Genomic DNA, 16,850 nt, shown 5'->3' on the forward strand with positions numbered 1-16,850 from the left:
TAGCTATTTCTCTTTATTCGCTATGGGGTTTGTTACTGTATATGGAATGTTTTGTATTCAGCATTTTCTTACAGAGCAGAGTGGGGAAAGTATTCAAGAACCCACAAATACCAAAGACCTTTCATGTAATGCACTGAGAAATAAACATACTGTAAAGGAATATGATGTCAGGTGTCCGTATTTACAAAGCTCAGGGACAGAAAAGGCTTTCACCAGCTAAAGCCAAGTCTGGCAGTTCCCTTACCTATGATGGGATTTGACTGTTCTGCAGATACTGCCATGGCTGCCAGCTCGGAGGTTTGAGATTGGTCTCTGGGACACATTTAGGCACTACACTGCATTCCCAGCCACGCTATTGGAATACAGGCCCATATCTCTTCATGGTTCCCTAATTCCTCAAGCAGCCTGGATAAGCCTTTGAGCACTGTCAGCTTTGAGCACCTTGCTTTGCATTGCAGAGTGAGGCAGTACTGGGATACGGCAAACTCTTCCTGCAGGAAATGTGCAGCTATACCTGCAGGAGTTTTATGTCAGTACAGAGCCAGGGATCGCAGCTTGCCCTCAGCTGAGCAAGGGCGCTCTGGGAACAAGCCACAGGCAATTCTGCACTGCTTAAGAGTACCTTAAAATCTGTTCTCTTCAGCTTGTCTCAGTGCCTCGGGTTTCCTTGCAGCTCAAGGAGGGCGCGTTGGCTGGTCTAGGACCGCGGCAGCCACCCAGGTTCCCTTCCTGCAGTCCCCTGGTACCTCCTGAGTGTCTGCCTCCTCCAGGAGTGGCTGCGTGTGCCCACTTGTGCCTTCTCTGGGTTTGCCTCTGGGCTTACAGAGACCCCCAGAGTCGCCATCATCTCTTGTGACCATTCAAGCTGTTATAAGAGGATGTGTTTGGGGACCTGTGTGGGGTTTAACCTTCCTATGGTGGGAACAGCTACCCATTTAGAATTAACTACCTGTTTGTTTGCAAAGGGAGGCTCTGCTCTGCCTCTGTTGGCTGCAGAGGAGGACCTGGGCTGTTTCTGTCAGAGATGTGACAGTTCTGGTTCCTGAACTTGTTTTTCACATCCTAGCAAAAGAGATACGTAAATCACAGCCAATTTTGTCTCCCTACTGATCAGATTATGTTGCAGATATGCAGATACCAATATTGTAGCAAAGGCTAAATCCTGTAAACACTGAGACCATCCACAAGGCCTCTGCTTCATACAGCTTTTTGCATCACTGATGAGGACATACTCAAGGTTACTTGATGCCAAACATTCCCATGCAGCACTTCTCTGGGTCTCTCCGGGTGTATTTATCTTGGTTTTTGTGTCCTAACTCCTCCACCTCTGGAACATTTGTCCTTGCAGAGAGCCCTCTGAGGGAAAGCAGTTCTGTTAATCACTATTGCACAGATGGGGGGTGCTGGATAAAAGGCAAAATTAATTTCTCGGGACATTTGTGGCTGTGCTGGCTCCAAATTAGCATCAGGCCCTTGTTGGTCTCTGGGCCATTATGGCCACTGATTGTAATCACAGCGAGGGGAAACGGGGCTTTTCCTAACGCTCAACACAGCGCAACAGAAATCAATGGCAGAGTTGAACAGATTGAACTTCTCACAGGAGCTGATTAAAAGAAAACCATATATTCATAAATGAAGCAGTTACTCTTTAACTACACTGCCTTAACTCTTCATTAGCCACATGCTCAGCAGCAACTTGCTATACAGCTTACCTTGGAAAGAAAGACAGACAAGCATTAACGCTATAGTAAGAACAGCTCCAACAATGTTGTTTTCTACGTTCCCACAGCTGGAATTCCTTCCTCATGTTTCAGCCTGTTGTATGTGACCAGGGAAGGGCTACCAGGGTTACCCCCACCCCAACACAGCCTGACTGAGCAGCTGTAACGCACACTCAGCCTGGGGAAGGGGAAAGCGGGGATCCCAACACGAGATCATCCTAAGCTTCCCAAGCAACACCGTGGCCAGAAAGGCAAGTACTGCACTGTGCACATTATGAAGGAAAAGTAACCAGGGATTATATTACCCTATGTATGTACCACTGCAACCTCTCTTAGGACAGTGTGTTCACCAAAACAGTGACAAGTTGGTTCAGAGGTGGATTGGAACTAGTTTGCTTGGCATCCAAGAGAGCCTGATGGCTGGTCGGGCCTGTGAGACTGCATGAGAGAGGCAGAAACAGCCCTGCCAGGAGGCAGACTGTCCCACCTCCCATCCCAATCTTAGGACAGGCTCAAGCACCCTTAGACAAAGCTGATGCCATCTTTTTCCTTTCTCCAAATGACAAACACATTCTTTACAGCCTAGCAAGGAAAAGGTGTATCAGCCCCTGGCTGGCAGATAAAGCACAACAGTGCGCTGGTTTAATGATGATGATAATTAACCACTGTAACAACTTGCCAAAGGCTTCAGTACAGCTTTTACACCTAGACAGTTTTCAAATGAAGGGAGCACTTTCTCATCCTAAATAGATGAGAGCGAGTCTGTGTGTGTGTGTGTGTGTGTGTGTGTATAAATATATTCTGACTCAAAGAATTCATTCAGAAGAGCCAGACTAGATAATGAAACTGGTAGAGCCGTGAGCATACAGTTACAAATGACCCTTCCTTAACTTCCCCTGCCTGTACCATGCACAATACACTCAGTGCTGGTGAGAGCTGCTGCTGATCACCAGCTAAATTCATGGGAACCGGATCATTGTAGCATCACACTAAAACATTTCTGCCCTAAGCACAGCTCTGGGGCACCCCGTCTGTGTGCAGCACCCAGAGAGATGCAGGCTGCTGTGACAGCTGACAACCCAGCTGTGGGAAAGGGCTTTCCAGGATGGAAAACTTCTGGCATCAAACTTCTGGCCTGGGCCGGAGGTGCCCTGCTGCTGCTGGGTTAGAAGGGAAAGGCTGAGTCAGAGAACCCAGACCTGGCCAGTACACAGCACTGGTATGGTTGTGGCAGCACTTGTGTGACTGTGCCAATGAAAACCTGATTTATATATGACTGGATGGAGTTAATGTTCAGCCAGTAACGTTATGTGACAGCTAAACTTCAGACTTAGCTCAGAAAACAGACTGGCTGAGAGATTAACGGTGCACAATAAGATCCTGGCAGCAACCTTCTCTCTATTCCTCAACCACAAAACCACCTTCAGAAATGGACAGAGTCTACCTGGTGACAGGAGGATGTGGTTTTATTGGGGAGAAGATTGTAGAGCTCCTGTCTCAGCAAGACTACATCAAAGGAGTCAGAGCTTTTGATTCAGTAGCAAGAGAAGAAGTAGAAAAATTCACCACAGGTAAGGAAAGGGCATCAGCTTCTATTAAGCAGCCATAATCCTCACTTTTCAGAGCAGCTGGTATTATGTTGGGGATGCCAAGGTTACAGGCATGGGGTAGGAACCTGGATTAAACAGCCTGGATGAAGAATAACTTTCAGCTCAGAGAAGGTTTTTTAGCATAGGACTAAATCAAAGCAGAAAGATCCACAGCGTGTAACCCCAAGAGATAGATCACTAGGAGGATCCAAGTACCACTTACCAGTTGTAAGGAGCAATGTGCACACCAAGTACCTGACATGGGAACTTAGCTACCCGCTTACTTCTGCTCAACCAGTCTAACAGCAAAGGGACAAACCCCCATGTTCTGAACTGCTCCAACCAGCTTCCAACTCTGAGAAAAACAACCAACAAAGCCCTGCCAATAACAGAATCAAGGTCAGCATCTGCTGCAGATACGGTGAAATACACTACTGAAACAACTGGGAGAAACCTATAGCAGCCTGACTGCTCTGTGCATAGAAAAGGAAGAGCCTCAGTAAACATGCTCAGAAATACTGAATTAATCCATTTGATCATATTCTGAGAGCTGCCTTCAGCCAGGCTTGGTTCAGTGATATATGCTGGGGGAAAACAACCTGGGTTACGGGATTAGGGAATCCCCATGCAAAACAAGCCAATGCTGCTCATGGTGCTCTGCACCGTCCATGGTGGGCTTTCTCCCCGCCCACCCCTGGCTACTCAGACTTCAGCCTGCTTCCAAGGAGAGAGCAAAACTGATGGGGGAGATCCAATCTTTCAGGAGGTACCAATAGAGAGGAGATACGCTTAAAGCAAGTTAAAGACTCCCAGGGAAATATCACTATCAGAAGCCTTAAGAGCACCCATAACTGAAGGATAAATGTTTACCTCTTCAGGAGGTGCTAGAACCCACACTCCAAGAGAGCTCTGTGGCCTAACATCACAGCAGATCCCAGAAAAATGAGGGAGAAGCAGCCCTGAGGGGCTGTCCAAACCTCCATCCACCACAACATTCCCAACAGATGTTTCTCTGTCCTGGCCCTAGGCTGATTTCGGCACCATCAGTCCGTTACCGGTGGTACAGTCTAACCTGCAACTTCAGTCCTTGATTCCTCATCTTAACCTTACAGGTAGGATAGGTTCATGCTGTCATTTATTACAACAATCTTCATGGTTTGAAAAACACTCCTTCTGCTCCGTACAACTGTCTCCTGTAGGCTAAACCAGCTCTCGCATTCTGTTTCCTCCTCCCCAGCTCACACTCTGTGGGTCTCTGAGCACTGGTATTGCTCTCTTCGGGAAGAGGACACTCAGGCTAGGGCAGAGAGGCCGGCTGCAGCCCTTCCACCACTCAGAAGAGCTGATGGATTTATTTTGTCCGTCTGCAAACTCTTCTATTCATACCTGTCAGTACAATTACACCTCTTTCACAGCTGCAAGACCCTGACACCAGGCAATAGCTCCTGAGCTGCCCTGCTCCAATTTAATTCCTTCATAAGGCCCGCTGCCTTTCCCCTACTAACCCCAACCACCTTCTTTGTCCCTATCAAATTTCACCTTTTCTGTTCCAGGCTCTGTGGGTTACGTTCAGCTCTCACTCTAATCCCCCGGTGCACCTCGAGTCCCTCCCAGCCTCATGTTATCAGCTGGTTTAATGAACAAATCTGCCAGATTCTTGATGAAAACAATAAAAGAAGACTCCAATAGAGCAATAAGCCCTGGAGAGCCCCAGGGCAGCCACCTACCACAGCTGGCAATTCCCTGGGAGCTGTACTTCAGCCGGCCTTGCGCTCACCCTAATGTGGCTGGCTGAGACCATGTTTTACTGACTGTGAGAGTGACACAGAGCTTCCAAAGCCCTTCTAAAATCAAGAGAGATGACATCGACCTGTTCCGTGATATCCATACAGCCTGTTAACTTGTCATAAGAACAAAGGAGATTTATCTGACTTGATTTGTTCTTGACAACTCCCTGTCAGCTGCTTCTGTTCTCCACAGCATCCCCCAGGTGTTCACACACATTCAAATGTGTGTTCCTGAACTTCCTGGGGTTGAAATTAAGCTGTTCTGTAATTTCCTGGCTCTTTACCTCCTTTCTAAGCACTGCTGTTTCATTTGCTCTATTCCATTCTTCCAGTGCCTCCAAAAGTTCTCCAAAGTAGCTGATAAGGCAGTAAAGCTGCAGTTACATCCTCCACCTCTTCAGCAGCCCGGCATAAAGCTCATCAGGCCTTATCAATGTGAAAATGGCTCATGGTTGCCTGCATCCTCCCTGGTTTTGCCTAAGCTCCTCGTCATTCCCTTGCTGGTCTTAACTACACCAGCTGCATTAAGACAGAGATGCAAAGAGCTATTTAAGACTTCAGCCTGAATGTTACAAGCTTCCTTTCAGCACTAAATAGAAGCAAAACCCTTCTCCCATGAGGCTGCTGCCATCCTGCTCCACCTTTCAGTGCTGGCAGAGACCTTCAACAGGAACATCCTCATCTGCTTCCCTGAGCTGCTCATGTATGATCCTTCAGGAGTCACTGCGCTGATCCCTGGCTGCATGGGGCTCTCCAGGAAGCTGCCAGCCCAGGGCAGAGGAGATGTCTCCTTCCTAAGGCAATCATGTGGCTGCTACTGCTCTCTAGCTTATTGCAAAATCCCCAGGGAGCACAGCTTCCTAACCCCAGCCTCTTGCTGGCCTAGTCCCAATTACAGAAAAGGAAAAAGGGAAAAATCCTACTTAAATATTGCAACACTGGCTCAAAGCAAGAAAATCAGCAGCAGCTGCCAACAGTAGCCATGTATGGAACAGCTATTTTGAGGTAGGAGGAGGGGAAGAAGAAGGAGATGGGGAAACCCTTCGGAATGTCTCAAAAGGAAGAATTTCCTATGAAACTTTTTAACCTGTTACATTATTTTCCCTTCCCATCTATAGCATTTACCCTTAAATCAAGCTGTGTGCAATGTCCCTTTAACTTGCCCGGTGTTACTCCCAGCAAGCTCTAAAACTGCCTCAAGGAAACTGCCCAGCACATCTCCCATTCACATACACTGCAGCAAGTCCCATAACCAACTGCAGCTCTGGGCCAACAGCCTCAGCTTGCCCTGCAGAGATGATTTCCAAGACGGATCCTGTGCAAGAAGGTGAGGATGCTGGTTTGTACTTTTCCCCCCTTGCGTCTATGGTTATGTTCTTTTCCTCCAGCTACCACTCGTGACAGTGATGAAAGGAGACATTTGAGGGTACAATCTGCTCCTTGCTGCCATGCGGGCAGCTCACGTGGTTGTTCACACAGTGGCTGTTGTGGACTACAGAAACACTGTGCCCTTTTGGGAAATGAGAGCTGTCAGCGTTGGGGGTAAGCTCTTTAAAACAAGCAATTAAATACAGCCTTCAATTCACACACCTTGGTGGAGTCAGACAAGAGGCTATGACAAACATAGCTGCACTGATTTAGTGCTCCTTTGTCCCCTGAATTTCACACACACACACTGGTCTGCTATGGGGGCAGGAAGGTGCCCAGGACCATTCATTTCTAGTGGGGAAGTTTCTGCTTTTGCCCCCCTGTCCTTGCTCATGGCAGGATGTGCCGTTCCTCTCCAGTGCTAAACCTTCATCTTAGAAAATCAAATCTGTACCCAGTTATTACACAGTTATTCTGGTCAAAGCTATAACTAATAGTACCGAGGTGACTCAGCACACGTCTATAGTGGTAAGAAACTGTTCAGTATGAGACAAGGACAACAATTAGAAGTTAACGCCTGTTCTAAACAGCTCATAGCTTTCCCCAGGAGAAAAGCCCTACAATGTACACCAGCACAAGGCTCCACCAGTTGAACTGCATCCACTGTGAGGGAGGGATGTTACTTTAACTGTAGTCAGAGCTCACAACTATTATGTATCCACAAGCCACGCATAACCAAGAGCTCACAGAATTTTCTCTCTACCACCAAGCACTGACTTCATGTTAGGTGCAAGGTCTGCTTAAAGAAAATTTGTTCATAAATCTAGGAAATAAGCACAGGCTATAAAACTAATGAAATCCCCATTACAGCAGCAATTCCAATGGCACCTCAGGCTGTTAGCTACTAAAACAGTTGTTAACCGCAAGGAAGGATTTTTGTATTTTTATGTGTGTGTGTATATATATATATCTCAAACTCAGTTACTGCTTAGGGCTTCTCCTATTTGCTGATACATTCAAGGGCAACATTTAAATCCCATTCTTCTTTTCATTGCTGTAGTTCTTTTCAAAACCAGATGCTTTTAAGAGCCTGTACTGTGCATGTGTACTGAGAATATTCAGAGCCTGAGGGCTCCTGCTGCCTTTTAATGTCTTTGTGAGATCTTCCCCTTCATTGTCTGCTTGCTATGAGCAAGGTACTTCAGTGGAGTGAGGTTTTTACAGATAGCAGTAACCGTTGGGCAACTCCCCTATTCAGCAAACCAAACCTCTTGCAGATGCTTGCGACATTCCCAGAAAACCACACACCCAAAGTTTATTCCCGTGTGACTGAGTGCCTCTGAGGAGCACAGTTTGAGGTGTCTTAACAGGAGACTTACTGTCAGGCAAACTCTTCTGCAGTTCTGCCTGCCCTTGGATGGCTTCATGTAGACCTCCCTAAAATGCTCTGCTCAGTCTAGAGAGGGATCAGGCTAAAGGTTTCTGTTCAAATCCTAGCAGGTAAAAGAATACAAATGAATTGTGTTTGATAGCTGCTGTAGGCTTCATGGAAAACAAATAGGGTCAGGACAGGTCAACTGTGTAATCCTCTAGTGTGCAACTCAGGCCACAGAAATTCACCCAATTACTGCCTTAAGCCCAACAATTTGTGGCTAAATTGGACTCTGCCTTTTCAAAAGACTCCTTGCCTAGAATGCAACTAATGGGCTATCTATCATGTCTTTCAGCAAGCCGTAACAATGCTGAAGAGCATTAGTGTGGCTATGGTTAATCAGCATTTCTGGCCAAAATTTACATCTTCTGCTTTGATTCCCTCTCTTTCAACCACTGGTTGCTGAATCCTGTTACAGACTTGTTGACTAGATTCAAGAGTCCTCTTCTACGAGAGTTATTTTTTTCCATCTAGTCACTTAAAGACTTTTTAATCTGCTTTTTGTTAAGCTGAATGGATTTTAGCTTGGCTCCTTTTTACTAGCAGCTATTAAGTCCAAGTTAAGTCAGTTGTCAACAGGCACAGACATTAAGCCACATTATAGCTACAGATGTAACTGCAGCTCTCATGTTATAAACCATCCATTCCTATGCAAATATGCCTAAGGAGCTGCAGCCTTAACCTGTAGCTTTACATCTATTCAGCCATAAAAAAGATAGATCTGTTCCAAGTCAGAATCCCAAACCTGGAAATCTCTTTTGATTTGCACAACAGGAATGAAGGCAAGATTGATAATGTTTGTCCTTCCTGACCCCAGGTACTGAAAATGTGTTAAGGGCCTGCTGTGTCCTGAACATCCCATATGTTGTCTATACGAGCTCCATTGCTGCAGTGGGACCCAATACATCCTGTGAGCTCAGGCAACGGTCAGCAAATCTCCACTGTGGATTTCTGGTGAAACAGCAGTGAAACTGCAATCAGGTAGAAATTTCTGCCATGGCTGCAAAGGAGAAAATACACATTCCCCTTCCTGTCTACTCTTCTCTTGCTTGGAAATCCTTCTTTGCTGCTCTTCACTTTCAGAAGCCACAGCTCTTCCCAACATAAACTTGAGCATTTGGTTGAGAGATGTAGGACCTAACTGCACCTCCAGGCTGTCCTCTGTATGCACAGCCCTGCTCCCCTAAGCCAGAAAATCAGTTTCAATAAAGGTCTGAGATGCTTGAAGTTTGGGATATGGTCAAGTTGTATCCCACTATGTGGGCAGAGTTTTGCTCTCTCCTCACCCTGAGTCAATCCAAAGAGCACTCTCCCTCCTCTTTTCAGCTCCATAGTGAATTGTTAGCCAGCCTGTACCTAGCTTCTGTTATCAGATGTGTTCAAACGTATAGAGACTTTTAGCACTATCTCAGAAGGAAGTTACTTGGCCACACAGTCTTAGGGGACAGATGCATTTGGTGGGAAGTTGCCCTTCAGTATTCACACACTCTTCTGTGACCTGGATCTGACCTATAAATTGCACCTTTCTATCCCTCAAAATCCTTTTTCATGGCAGTTTGCTTACAAAGGGCTAATTCCTGGACTTACACTCTTGGGCATGATGCTCAACCCACCTCTTCTGTACGTGGCTCTTAGGAGACTGACCCTCAGCCCCAGAAGCAGCAGTTTGAGAAAAACTCCCTCAGCAAAGGATTTGGAGCAATACAGAGACAGTGGTCAAAATTCGGATTTGGAGGGGTTTTTGCTTATAGATCTTTGATACCCGAGATAGAAGTGACCTTCACATTCAGCTGACACTCCTGCTCAGGACTTGACGTCTGAATACCTCTTGCATTCATGGGGCAAGACACAGCTGGCTTCAGTCATTTGGCTCTAGGAATCTGTGCCCAGCTAAAAAGTCTGCTTAAGACACAACTTAAAATGCCCCAGAAGCCTAATTTTCATACTTGCAAGTAAGTTAAGGCATAGCCTAGTTGCTCTGAAAAGGGTTTAAGCACCTAAAGCTGTAGAACAAATGTCTGGCTTATGAAAAGTCATGAGAACAACAAACATCAACCCACTTGGATCATAAGCGCTGGAGGCTGCGTGTCACTGAAAAGTTGTGGAATTTGGTCATTAACATACTTAAATCATTTCTAAAGATGAAATGAAGTATTAACAAGGGCACATACTTGTTAGTATTTCAGTCCTGTAACTTAAAAGATGGATGTGAATAGATGGCTTAAAAAAATCTATCCCAAATCTTGCCTAAGAAGCCAGTCCTTTGGCTTGCAAGGACGGCATCAACAGGTACAAGCAAAAACCCAATTAGTCTGATGCTCACAGAGCTACACATGCACACCACCTGCCCTCCAACTCCCAGTGCTTTCCCATCATAAATGCAAATAAAACCAGCACCTAGCACCTTTAACTCATCTTGCGGAACTCACTTGGGCTCTCCCATGATGCTGAAAAAAGCCTGAGAGAGTGATCTTTGTTCTCCAGTGATTCTGATTTTAAACTAAGGGAATTATATACTGCAAAATGAGAGAAGGCTCAGCCCCACAGTCAAAAATTCCACCCCCTGTCTCAGTAGGGAGCCCAGGGATGGCTGGAAGGCAACATAATATGGCAGTGTGTTCCAGACTGAAAGCACAGGTGATGCAGCATTCCCCTTCCTCCTCATCTCACCTCCCCCATCCCCACCCAATCTGCTCTGCTCTTCCCCTCCCGGTCCACAATCCTGCCTGCCTGCCTATTTCTTTTTCTCTATCCCCTTTCTCCATCATTCCTCATATAATTTAGTTAACTCACTTTTATGTGTTTGGGAACGGACCCAGACAAAGCATGATTAGTCTCTGGACAGGGTGATGGGTGCAGGGATAATGCTCACACCTCAGCATCCGACAATAATAGAAAATGCCTCTGTCAGTCTCAATCCCTCCGAGACAGCCACTGCTGAGATACCTTCTGACAATGCTGCTCCAGTCTTATTAGTGTTCGCTTATCTGTGATCGTTTTGAAAAGCAAAAGCATTATGCTGAGCTCTTTGTTACTACCCAGCTTCACAAGGGGTGGGGGAAGGCAAACAGGAGCAGTGCTCTGCAGCCCAGGAGCAGCAGGCAGGTTTAGCCCTTTGTGAAGCTGCTTTTCAAAAGCTTTGCAAGGCAAGAAAAAGAAAGCAATTAAACCCAGAACTTCCAGATAACCCCTGATTGTCTTGAGCCTCTCCTGGGCTTGCACCAAACCAGGCACAATCCATCTTTTGTCTTGCTTGGTTTCTGGTTTGTCTCTTGCTCATCACCGTAAACACAGGGAAGGTGAGGAGGGTTTTGTGCTAAAAGCCCCAAGGTGAGGAGGCTGTATGCTGATGCTCCTCATGTATTTCTGTTGCTGTAGCACAGGAAGGCCCTGCTCTCAGCTGGGGTATCTGAGACACAACCAGACTGCCAAACAGGCAGGAGAGGGGCAGCAGCATTATCCACATTTTACACAGGGAGCATAGAAAAGGGTAAGCAAGTTGGCCAAGGTCAGCTGGGAAGCCTGAGTCAGAGCCTGCTCCCCCGAGGCCCAGTGTTTGACAGGAAGACCTCTGCTGCAGATCTGCTGCATGAACTGTCACAGGCCACTTAACCCTCCCAAGAGGGAGCCTCATCTGCAAAAGGAGCTTAATAAAGCACCGTTGCTTTGTGTGGGGGTACCCTATGCCGGGCATAGTCTGGGTTTGCCTAGGGTGAAATCCCCTAGGAGAGCAAAACAGAGAGGAAATGAGACAGTCTCCTGCAGCACACAGAGGGAGGAAAGGAGAGCCCCCCCATGCTAGTCATGGCAGCAGGGGAGCAAAGGACCACATGGTATTATTAATCAATGGTCCTTCTCAACGCTTCAAACAAGGTTTCTTCACTCTAGGGCTCCTCCAGAGCCCACCGAATCTGCTTAACCAAGTCCTGAGATGGACTAATGTTGATCTACAACCACTGGGACAGAACACCAGCACCATGGAGGGGAATCGAGCTGCTTTCTTGTTTCTCCTTGGAATCATTTCAGGGCCTGTCAGGCCAAGTTACATGTTAGATTCCATGGGCAGGAGTCTCAAGATGAAGTAACTGAGTCTTCCTCCTGTGGGTAGGGGTCTTCAAGATGAAGTAAGTGAGTCTTCCTCTTCTTGAACTTTTCACCTTTTAGTCTTCACGTATGGCCTTAGGGTTTGGTCGGTGTCCCAGCCATAAACCATCTGCTTCTCCCCCTTCAGGCATCTGCTTTTCCTTATCAATAGCTGCTTATCAGTAGAATCAGGCGTCTGCTTTTCTGTGTCAGCAGAACCAGGTGTCTGCTTTTCCTTATCAATAGTTAGTGCCTTTGTTCTGCTTAGTAGGCATAACAGGTACAGACAATACTTTTGTTTAAGCAAGTGAATTCCTCTAACCCCCTTGTACAACCCCCTTGTACATTGGTTAACCCTGTATCAAGTCCACTTCTTTGCTCTTCCCCTCAGATGTAATTTGCTAGGGGAGATGAAGGATTAATCCCAGCACAAACCCACTGATTGCATGTCTTCCTCTGAAATAGATCACCAGCAGCTCTGTCACATCACCAGCAAATGTCTTCATACTCTAATCAACTCTGAGAGAATTAAGCAGCAGCTTCTCCTTTTAGTTTATGGCTCATGAGAAGCTTTCCTCTACCTCTAATGAAAAAATGAAGTAGGATTGCTCTCATTTTCCTGCCCTCTTTCCACCTTGCTCAGCCACTTGTGAGCTGCTTAAAAAGGTACCTCCACTGCCTTCTAACTTGCCTGCCAGAATGTTACTTGCTTCAATCACACTATTAGAGACACAGACAAATCCAGCTCTCAGAAATCAAACCGCTTCCCTCATACAAACCTGCCTATGAACACCCAGAACCAACTAGTATTTCTGAAAGCTTTATTTCCCAGCTGCAGCAAGGATCTCAGCTTCATGTAACTCACAGCCAGTGGTTAAGTCCCTGGAGAGCAGAGATTGCAGAATAAATCACTCTGTGACAACTGCTTCCAAGTCCTCTGCTCTACTCCACGGTCACTCACCATGTCTCACAATCTATTTCAGAGGGAATGAGGACACCAAATACAGTGGGGAAGTGGAGCTGTCTTTTGGGAAGACAAAAGCCACAGCAGAAAAACTTGTATTTGAAGGCAATGGAAAAAAGCTACAAGAGGCAATGGTAGCACCCCTGGTATTACAGCACAGGATGGATGGAAGGAGAAGATGGGTAGAAAGACCCCACAACTCACATCTGTGTGTATTGAACCACTGCCTTGACTCGATGCATAAACCACACTGCCCTAAGCTTACTAAAGCCTGGTATTCCATATCATCAGGGAATCTCATAAGGTGCACTTTTAAGCCTGTGCTTGAACTCCAGCAGGAGTGGGACCTCAGAAAGAGCTGTGTTAATTACAGCCTAAGACACTAGGTTCACTTAAAATCACAGAACCTAGCTCATACTGCACACAGGGGTTACTTTCAGACACGCCTGCATGATTTCAGAATCAAAAATACTAGTGTATCAAGAGTAAGCCACCTAAGCTAGCTGGCTAGGCTTCAGGCTCCCATTCAGTCAGCAAACAGATGAGTTCCTCTGGAGGGTGAAGCAGAATGTAAAAATGAGACTTGTGTCCTAAATCACTGCCCGGAGCATCTCTCTTTCCCTGTTACAGTAGAGGGCAGCCAGCTTAGCTGCCTTCCTCTGGTACCTGATTTTGCTTGTTGCAAATACTCCTTTTGTACATCACAACTGCAGAAGAGTTAACGCCACTAACAGCCTTCATCCAACATCTCCCAGTGAGCACCACATGGGTGCAGGTGTGCTATGAAAGAAGATATTAAAAGATATCAAACTGGGCACCTCCTTGCATTTTTTAGGGACACAAATCAGGCCTTAAGTGTCCAGAGCACCTCAGCAAATGTGGGCTCCTCTAGCCCGATATTCCCAGCTTTTGGTTTTACCTGGCAAACCCAGTAGCACTGTGGAAGATTTCATCTCTGAATCTGTAAGTCACTAACATCCCTCCCTGATTTACAGCTGAGCAACGGTGGTAAACTCACAACCTGCATCATCCCTGCAAACACCATGTATGGGAAGAAAGCAATGTTTCTTCAAGAGCTGTATTTGCTCAGCAAAGCCAGGAACAGCGTCTTGAACTACCTGGGGCCTGAAAACACAGAGCAGAATTACACATATGTGGGTGAGTGATGGATCTCTTTGCACAGGGGGTTACCAGCCTGGCTTAGTCACAGGGGATTTTACACCTCAGCTTAACCCTAATCTTCCAAGACAGAGAGATGAGTATGGTGAATGAGCACAGGGGATTTTTATAACCTGAAATCTTAGCCTGGCTCAATGAATTTTGAAAACGCTTGTTTAATTCCTACTGGTTTACCTGGGGAGGGTTTTCTATTTGTTTCTTCTCCTCAATATAGAGAAAATGTTTAGAAAATTAAAAAAGAACAAAGTCAGTGGAAGAAAGGATAGAGATTTAATGTTTCATTTTGTAGGGAACCACTTCATGGGGCAAAGAGACAGAAATTCAGGCAATACTTCTAAAATGGTTTTGGTTTGAAAAGACACTTCATTTCTACTTCACTGGAAGAAATTGAACTAACACTGCTTGTAAAGTTCCTTGCAAAAGCTATTCTATAGAATTGATTTTAGAAAGCACGAGAAACTAAGCAAAACCTATAGAAAGAATCCATTGTGCTGAACACACTTCAGGGGTGTATAACTCGCCATTAAATTGTGCAGAGTTTCAGTTACTCCTGTGTAACACATAAGTGTAACTTACATGGCTTTTTCCAAAAGCACAGAAAACAGGAGTTTGAAAATGCTGTTAGAGAAGAATCAGGCCTAGATAAATCAAGTGACTGCTTCAAAGGCTCACAGCAGAGCCAGGAATAAAACCCTCGAGCACTGCCTCCCATTCATCCTGCTCTCACTACAAAACACTGCCCTTTCGCTTCACATGAACCACTATCACAAGGCACATTAATTGTCCAGCTCAAAGGGGAGACCCAAAGGTTTAAGGGATCTTGGAGGTCCGGATTAACTACTCAGTCTCTCCACAGTAGAGCTGAGTAACACCATGAGTGCTTTCCCTACTTCACAGCACTGAATCCAGCAGATCCAATGTACTCATTCTACAGTAAACAGGAAAATTAGCTCCTCCTGAATACCTGTTTCTCTCCACCTCTTATTTCTCCAGGGAACGTGGCACAGATGCATGTTCTTGCCGCAAGGAACTTGCGGCTGAAACCAGACTTACTCGCAGGACAAGTGTAATATGCCTATGCTGACACTCCAACACAAAAAAGTCTTCTGATCAGACATCTGTTGTCCTCCATGGACCCCTCAGTGAGACTAGGCTGCCACATTCCTGACTGGAAGACATGGTTAATGACACAAGTGCACAGGATAATCAAGGTCATCCTGTACCCTTTCTGGAAGCCACAGCCTTTCCTGACCTTGCCTTTACTGAATATGATAGTCACCACCTTCTCCTGTGAGACAGACAAAGCCTCCAGGCATCTTACGTACAAACCCCTCTTCACCTGGGAAGAGAGCAAGCACAGAACAGCACAGCAGTTGAAAGCAGCTGCAAGGAACCTGGAACCCCCCCAGCTTCATGAAAAGAACAACTAAACAGCATGTCTGGGGTAAGGAGAGAGCTTATCACACCAGCAAGTTTCATCTGAACTGCTCAACATGCATTCATCTTTGGCAGGAATTTTGCAAACACTGAAAATCCTGGTACAGAGACAGAGAAGGAGCAACTCTCAGGCTGCAAGTATGTACCCTTGTCATGGCAACAACTCAGCCGTTTTAAATGTCTTATAAAACACTGTGTGCATTTGAAGGCATCCTCTTGCAGCTACGTGCACACAGGCAAACGCCTGGCTGGCCTCACCCCTTCTCATGGTGACACTGCTGCATGGAGATCACTTATGGGAATGCGAGATGGATTCAGCTGGGAGATGGTGCTCAGCAAACACACTTAACCAGTTTCATTCCACAGCCTCCATCTCTTTCCATACTCAGCAAATGGATCTCTCCCTTGCCATGGCTCATACACATAATGGGTATTCAGTGATAATTTTAGGGAGAACAAGGAAAGCCCAGCAAGTTCTTGCTCTGTTTTAGGGTTTCATATAATGAATAAAGAATTCCCCTTTTCAAGATGATTCTTGTTATTCTTAACATATGGAATATTATATTTGGTTTGAAACATCCCTATAGAAAGAAGCTTCCAATGTCTTGTGCTAACCATGTCTCTGCTCACTTTCTAATTGTATGGATGGGTAACTGATAACAAGCTTAGAGAGGGGATTCACATAGTTTGTAATTCAAAGTCTCTCACCTCACAACTCCAGCAGCAAAGCAAAACAGATGAAAGCCCATATTCAGCTGCCTCACTGGCAGACAGCAACTTCAAGCGAGGGCCTTAGGGGCTGCATTTATGCTAAATAACATCTGAACTTCAGCACGAAGAGGTCATTTCAACTCATTCCATGGCACTGAAGCTACACAGGCTGTCTGCGAGCAATATTTCACAGATGAGATCTTCTTAACACAGATGGGGCAAGCACTTCCAGAAGATTCTCAACAAAACCTGCTTTTTGCATCAGTTTATCAGCTTCTCTTTTTAAGACACATGGAGGCACTGGGAAACCTACATTAAGCACAACAGACTTTGGTTTTCACTTGAGCTTGGAGGAATGGTTCAAATCTGAAATGAACTGTGCTGGTCTCACACTTCTGTGAATACACACATGGAGTTTTCCTACCGTAAAAGTGTGTGTGTGCACAAAGAAAAGCTTCTTTTAATGACAAGCGGCCCATTACTCCTGGAAAAATGCAAGTTTCAGAGTGGCATCCTTGATAGAAATGATGAAAATTTGCTCCTTGTTAGTCACAGCAATTACCCAGGAAGGGAAGCAGA

General features: G+C 45.8%; 1 protein-coding gene across 1 annotated transcript; it reads left to right on the forward strand.

Moving 5' to 3' along the window:
- The first annotated feature begins 3,002 nt into the window (after positions 1-3,002).
- On the forward strand, positions 3,003-16,092 carry LOC130599947 (3 beta-hydroxysteroid dehydrogenase type 7-like). The gene is given in 7 exon segments (XM_057410801.1): positions 3,003-3,292; positions 5,061-5,062; positions 6,486-6,639; positions 8,715-8,823; positions 12,964-13,078; positions 13,940-14,102; positions 15,117-16,092. Coding segments are annotated over 7 exon segments (1,122 nt in total). The 5' UTR covers positions 3,003-3,150; the 3' UTR covers positions 15,554-16,092.
- The last annotated feature ends 758 nt before the right edge of the window (positions 16,093-16,850 follow it).

Source organism: Pezoporus wallicus, unplaced genomic scaffold (assembly GCF_028554395.1).
Source record: "Pezoporus wallicus isolate ANWC-B61680 ecotype Strahan unplaced genomic scaffold, APGP_CSIRO_Pwel_v1 contig_8705, whole genome shotgun sequence".
NCBI lineage: Eukaryota > Metazoa > Chordata > Aves > Psittaciformes > Psittacidae > Pezoporus > Pezoporus wallicus.